General features: G+C 45.7%; 1 protein-coding gene across 1 annotated transcript; it reads left to right on the top strand.

Annotated features, from left to right (window-relative positions):
- Positions 1 to 4,931: 4,931 nt before the first annotated feature.
- On the top strand, positions 4,932 to 7,206 carry LOC120845431. Its single transcript, XM_040217240.1, has 2 exons — positions 4,932 to 5,083; positions 5,187 to 7,206. The coding sequence occupies exons 1-2, from the start codon at positions 4,932 to 4,934 to the stop codon at positions 6,058 to 6,060; spliced, it is 1,026 nt and encodes a 341-aa protein (XP_040073174.1). The 3' UTR covers positions 6,061 to 7,206.
- Positions 7,207 to 7,413: the final 207 nt, after the last annotated feature.

The raw sequence follows: 7,413 nt of genomic DNA, 5'->3' as shown, positions 1-7,413 counted from the left end.
GTAAACGGCGGGAGTAACTATGACTCTCTGGCAACCTTGGAGCGAGGCAATCCTGCTTCACCTCGGGTCCGCGACCTTTTTAAAGTTTTACGCGGAAAAACTACTTTCTCGAGGTGTAAAATGGTTCCAGTGTCCTCCGGAATACGTCAGAGTACCGGTGAGGTGCTTTTTTTCCCGACTGGATGTTAATTTTCGCCGAGGTTGAGACTTTTGTGTTCTGCTGGACGCGGCGGCCATGAGCACATTGCCAAGCGCAATCGGATCGCATCGGCGTCAGGACGGCTCTAGGACTGCGGCTACCCATCTCCAGGCGGTCTACTGTTCGACGGTCACGTAAGAGAACCTGTATTTTTCGGGTCCAATGTGATTTTCGGAGCTTTTGGACATCGGCCATTGCAATCTGCACTGCTGCACCCAACTACGCTTCCCGGGCAATCCGGGTGAATCGGCGAGGGGATCGGCGTGGGACGGTGGTGTCAGCCTGAAAAGTGTGCCTTGGAAGGCAAGGATTGTTGGCCGAGAAGTATTTTTTGTCCACTTTGGCCCGTTTTTTGGTGGTATCTTTGCACTTGTTGTGCACAGATGCAGTGCAATACCAGCCGGCAGATCGGAAGTGTGAGGCAGCGGCTGCCGTGTAGAAATGTTGGTTTTGCGAGTTCGTGAAGTGCTCAGTCGTCGTTCGGAATGTGCCGTGAGACCTACTCAAGATCTATTTTCCGGGTGTGTCCACTATCCTGCCCGGTGCAAGGGATTGTCGCCTGGTTGAAAGCAGTGCCCGTGACCTTCTTGGCAGAAGCAGGCTACATCGGCATCGTCCCGGCTCTTGGACCGGGAACCTGCATCTCACGGTGCTCTACTTACTTGCTGCTGTTTCGGAGAGACAGCTTTTTGTCTCTGCGGGGGCTCTTTAGGGTGTTTGGCCCTGTTCTCAAGGTGCGGTGGGATAGGGCAATTTTTATTTGTCCTCAGCAGTGAAACACTTTTAGCTCCGCCAGTGAGTGAATGATAGGTGTGTGAGTGTGTGTGGGTTTTGATTTTTTTGTGTTTTTAACCGTACTTATAGTCTGCTTTTTATATATATATTTTTTTATTGTGATGAGTGTGTAAGTGTGTGTTATTTTATTTTTTTGTCATTATTTTTTTTCTCTTTTATCTCTTTTTTCTTCAATTGTTTTTATAGTCTTTTTTTACTTTCGCTTAGAAGTATATGGTCCTTTTGACTCTTTTTGCAGTGCTTTCTTAGCGTGTGTAGATGTATATTGCCATTTTGTTTAGCTTTCATTTGGGGCATTATGATGTAGTGTGGGGCTAGCATACTGATGGAATCATTGTTGGAATGATTCGTGTGATGTTTTAGGTGTGGAGACGGGAGTTTGATTTCGAAACCAATTATTGACCACTCCGTGTTGGATCAACATGGATGCTCCCGATGTTGGCATGGTGGCCTGCCCGAATTGCGGCAAGCATTACAAGATTAAGGGCCTGGCAAGCCATAGGCGTAAATGTGATAAAGTTAGTTTGAACAATGAAATTGTAATTACGAAGACGAAACCGCACTGGAGTGCGGAGGAGTCCTTTTTTTTGGCAAGGTCGGAGGCGGATGCCCTACTTAGGGGTGTGAGACCGGTAAAAATTAACTCAGTCCTTTATCAGCTGCATCCAAACCGTAGTGAGGAGGCAGTGAAAGGGCAACGTAGAAAGAAAGAACATAAAGAGCTCGTTATTAAATTGGTTCAGGAGGGACATGATAAATCAAATGCCACGGATTATTCGGATGCTCCTGAGGCGGAGGAGGTGGAATCTGCGGCAGGGTGTGGAGGGGAGGAGATAAGCGGATTACGTGAACTGCCAAACGACTCCAACCCACTTGGTGGATCGGCCGAGGAGGGGCCGTTTGAGGGAAAGAGACGTCTCGAGGAATGGTTAAGAAATAGTATAAAGTCCGGTACATCTCGGGAAGAGAAGGGTCTGAACCATGTTATTTTACTTGCACTGAGAGGTGAGCCATTCGCCACCGACCTTGACCGTGTTTTGGCGGGTTACGAACATGTGCCTACGGATAGGAATGAACCGGGACCGGGTGAACGGCTAAGCAATCGGCAGGCACGACGGAAAGAGTACAGGGAGATTCAGAACCTTTATGAAAAGAATCGGAAGGTTTGTGCTCAAAGAATTCTTGACGGACCCAAGGAAGCTGGTTTGGAGGCGGGAGGGCTGTTAGATTTTTGGTACAATATCATGAGCAGAGACGACAGTGAGGACTCTGCTGCGGACTGCAGCAGGCATCTCCCTGATACTACTGTGACACCTCTAACAGAGGCAGAGGTGAAGGATGCCCTCCCGACCCATTCTTCGGCACCTGGACCGGATGGCTTGACTGTTAAAGAGATTAAGTCTCTTCCGCTGTCGTTTCTAACAAAGCTGTTTAACCTTTTTTTGTACTGGGAAAGGGCACCCGTTAAGTTGGTGGTGGCCCGTACTATCTTTATCCCAAAAGGTGAATGTTCCTCGGATCCTGCGGATTTCCGGCCGATAACCATTGGCTCTCTTTTTTTACGTGTTTTTCATAAGGTTTTAGAGAGAAGGCTTCGGCAGATCATTGTCTTGCGCACTGAACAGAGAGCCTTCTGTGCAACGGATGGATGCTTTGAAAATATTCATCTATTAAGCTCGTTGTTAAAGACAGCTCACTCGATGGGGCGGAGTCTGTTCCTGGCGAACATAGATCTGCGTAAGGCCTTCGACAGCGCAACACATCGAAGTATTATCAATGCTCTAGCTAAGCATAACCAAGTTGGGTCCACTGTTGTAAACTATCTAAAATGGTTTTATAAAAATTCCACAACGAACCTCACACACGGCTCTGCTTCTAGGGCCGTGAGACCAAGAAGAGGTGTTAGGCAGGGCGATCCTCTATCGCCGCTCCTATTTAATCTAGTAATAGATGAATTTCTCTCGGAAATTCCAGAGGAGTTCGGGGTTAAATTGGGAGAACGCAAGTGCGCTGCACTTGCGTTCGCGGATGACCTGGTTTTGATTGCAGAGACAGAGAGAGGGTTGCAGTACCTGTTGGACAGTTTTGGTGTCTTCTTGGAGGAGAGAGGATTCGAAATTAATTTCTCTAAGTCTTCAACTCTGAGTTTGATTGGTGATGGGAAGAATAAAAGGGCGAAAATAGTCCCAATGTGTTTTTCGGCACAAGGTAATGCACTGCCAACTTTGGGGGTCTCTGACACCTGGGCCTACCTTGGGGTTATTTTTGACACTGATGGGAACGTTAATTGTTCGGATGTTGATCTGGCAAAATTATCACATAATTTAGGAAAGGCCCCGCTTAAGCCACAACAAAAACTGATTATTTTAACTTTTTACCTCATTCCTCGTCTTATCTACCAATTGGTTGTGTGTGCCAGATCTAGGGTCTTCCTGAGGAAGATTGACAGGAAAATTCGAGCCGCGGTCAGAGACTTCCTCCACCTTCCGCTCGATACTCCAATAGCTTTCTTTTATGCAACAGTTGACGATGGGGGGCTGGGAGTTCACTGTATGGAAACTATGATACCCCGCGTCCGATACAGCCGACTACTTGCTGTTGAGGCAAAGGAAGATTGTATGCTGGAAAATTTGGTAGCTTCGAAGGCGTGGGTGGAGATGGTTGAAAAAGCTAGAAAGGCGATGCAATTTAATGGTATTTTTATGGAGACTAAAATTCAGGTTCGGGACTATTGGAGGAACGTTTTGTTAAAGATGGTGGATGGTCGAGGACTACGGGAGGCGAGATTGGCTGTTAGGGCAACATGGGTGCGGGACCCTCCTAGATACCTTTCCGTTAGGGAGTACGTGCATTTGATTAAACTCAGAATACACGCGCTCCCGACGAAGTCTAGGTGTGCTAGGGGGCGAGCCAAGGACTTAAGATGTCGTGCAGGGTGTGTCGTTAATGAAACGCACACCCACGTGATACAAATATGCCCTCGAACTTACTCTGCACGGCTCAAAAGGCATAATGAGGTCGTTGCATGGTTTAGGCGGAAGGCAGAAAGAGAATCTTTCATTTCTACGGAAGAGCCTCGTGTTAAAGTCGGTGACGAAATTCTAAAGCCTGATTTAGTTTTAGTTAAAGACAGGAGGGCACTAGTTGTCGATGCCCAGGTGGTGGGGGAGTACAAACCCTTAAACTCTTTAGATGCATACAAAATACGAAAATATTCGAAACCTGCATTTATTGATAAAGTAAAAGAAACCTTTGAGGTTTCACGTGTTGATGTCTACGCAATCACAACCTCAGAACGTGGTATAGTTAGTTCTAATTCGGCAAACTTTTTGAACTCGGTCGGAGTATCTAAGAGGGAGGTCGCCTACCTTGGCCAGTTGGTGGCCAGAGGTACGCTTAAATGCTTTTACCACTTTATGCGTGGTACCCAACGTGGTTTTTAAACTTACGACGATATGAACTTCGATAGTTTTTTTTTTCTCTCATGTTGACTTGCAATTGTTTAATGATGCATACGTGTGGATGTAAAAAACTTTTTGCGCGAAAGTGTTTATCTTGTGTGCCCGCCCGCCCGTAAGGGGCGTCTGCCATGCCGGCATTTTTAATGTTTAAGCTTTCCCTGAAAAAAGCGAATGTGTTGATCAGTGTGTCAATAAACAAGACTAGCCAAATGCCTCGTCATCTAATTAGTGACGCGCATGAATGGATTAACGAGATTCCCACTGTCCCTATCTATATACGCGGCAAGGTGTACTCCTACGCGGATGCCCTTATGGGTCGCGTGGGAGAAGGAACAAAAACAGCTCCGCTTCCGGCAGCACAGGCCGCGGCACCACAGCCTGAAGAAACGGGGCCAACGATCACCGGGCGCCCGAAACACGCTTTGCTAATCTACCTTCGAACGCCGTCCACAAGCGCATCAAACGATATCAAAGTGATGTTAAAAAAATACTTCAACCCGCACACCTTGGGTTTGACGGATGTCTCTCTGCGAACGATCCGAGACGGAATTGCGGTACAGTCTAACACCGCCAACGATCTCGAGCTCTTGTGCACCGCGATCGAGGAGCACCCGAGCACCCGAGACGTGTTCGTTCTGCGTAAGCCCAACAAACGCAGTCCGCAGTTCAGGGTGTCTGGAGTAGATCCGGACATTCTGCCTGCGGAGTTGCTAACAACGATTAATACGCAGAACGAGGGGTTGCGTAATTACAATTTCATTGTTCAAACTTTGCGTAAAGGACGTACTGCCAGGACAGTACAACAAGCATTTTGAGCTCTTTGTGTCTGCTCTGTACATGTTAACCAAGACAGTGGTACTAAAAGAAGACGTTGACGTCAGCACAGAGAAGATGACAGAATTCGTAGTGATGACAGAATGCCTGTACTGTAAGGCGCAGATGACCTCTCACCTCCATACTCTGCTGCACCTTCCGAAGGCTGTGCTGCTTCACGGGCCTTTGTGGGCACTCTCGTGCTTCCCGTTCGAAAGCAATATGGGTCATCTCCTGAAGCTTGTTTCTTCATCGAATGGTGTGCCCTTTCAGATTTTGTCGCGCAATAGCTTCTTCGAGCTAAAATCTATGGCCTCAGACGAAGTGCATGCACACCTGTCATTGAAGAAACGTGAAAAGCCAGCTGACTTTCATCTTTTCGGTAAGCCAAGACAGCCGCCTCAGTATCTCTCTGAACTCGTTGAGGAGCTGGCCTCAGCACAGGAACTTTCTGAGTATGATCGTGTGCGTGTTGCTGGACACACGCTCCACAGTACCCAGTACAGGCTTCCGTCGGAGCGAGATTCGACGGTTCTTAGGCTGGGGAATGAGTACATAAGGGCAGAACACATAATCTCTGCAAGTGGTGACGATGGGAGCCAAAGCGTGTACATCGTGTCGTATGTCTACGACGTGTCCAATTTTGGAAATGTGAAGCACCTTAAGCTTGCCACAAAGCAAACCACTAAGAAAGTACACAAGCTTCGTGGTAATGCAACTCCATGTATGTTTTTAGATGTCGATGGTGCTGTCATTTTTGCACAGCTGTGTAACAGGTACGAGTGGTCGTAGATTGTCCAACACTGTTCCAAATGAGTTTGACGTAGCATGCAGTTTTTGGTTTGAGTTTCCGGTTGTAACCTTAAATTGGCACTGAAGTCATTTCTGAAAAAGGTAGTTTTTGATCTTATATTATTTAAAATTTGTTAGTTCCCACATATACCAAGTCCTATATTACAGACCTGCCTATTTACCTCGGGGCAATAGAAAAACATGTGGATTTTTTTTTTCACGGACTACATCGTGAGGACCGATGGAAGTTTAACAACACGTGCAGATTCTGGATGATTTTATTATAACTCATTTCGAAGACAGTCTGATAGGTACATATTCAGATAAGACTCCTCTTTTTCACTGCGAGCGAGGCCATTGCTTGCAACTCGCCGGCAAGTGCCCTTCGTCGACCACTTCACTCGGAAGAGAATTCTTCCCAAAAAGGGTGTGTCGCAATTTTTGAACATGCTTTTAGCGAGGAAATAAGCTATGCACGATTGTAATTTCGGGTTTGTTAGATGCTTAGAGCGTCTAGATTGAGTTGTCACCACAAAAGTTTGATCTGAGAATCGACTTCAGTGCCCCTATAATTTTCCTCTTAGGCCGGCAGTTCCACAGCCACAGTCTTTATTGTTGGTGTTTAACGTTTTATTTTTTATGGTGCTTAGAAAGTAGCTGCAGAGCTGTTGTTTTGGAGGCATTTATTTAATATTGGTGGGTAAATTACAACCAAACTTTAAAAGTCAAACCAACGACGTGCCAAACCAACGACGGGCATCTGGCACGCCCAAGCGGATGACTGAGGATTAATTTCGACAACCTGGGGATCTTTTGACGTGCAACCAACCAAACTTTGTTGACATAACTAATTTACGTGAATTTACCCACCGATATTAAAAACATACCTACAAAACAACAGCTTTGTAGCTATTTCCTATGCTCCTCCGAAAATAAAACCTTAAAAGCTAGCATTAAAGAATGTGGGCGTGTGACCGCCACCTTATGTAAACGCAAAACTGCAGACACTGTGTATTGTTATTTTATCCTGTATTTGTTGTTTTGCAACCAATTTTTTGCATATTTCATTATTCAGACTATGCTAAAGGTGTTAGGTTTTGTTGTGCAAATTGTGTGTACAGATTTGTTTTTGACTTTCTTTAAATTCCTGAACACTTTTTTTCTGTATTCATTTTTTTAGTCTTTGTAGGAGACAGCGTTATTTGTAACCAAATAAATCAATGACTATCATATTGAATTGTCCATCCTTCATTAATGTGCTTTGCACAAAGGCACTTTCATTAATGAATTAGATGGTCCTTCAAACTGCAACTGAAACAAGTAGAATGAGCAGTGTTTTGTTATTTTTGCACA

Source organism: Ixodes scapularis, unplaced genomic scaffold (assembly GCF_016920785.2).
Source record: "Ixodes scapularis isolate PalLabHiFi unplaced genomic scaffold, ASM1692078v2 ptg001158l_1___fragment_3__unscaffolded, whole genome shotgun sequence".
In the NCBI taxonomy this organism is placed as follows: Eukaryota; Metazoa; Arthropoda; class Arachnida; order Ixodida; family Ixodidae; genus Ixodes; species Ixodes scapularis.
This window is presented reverse-complemented; position numbering and strand designations above follow the sequence as displayed.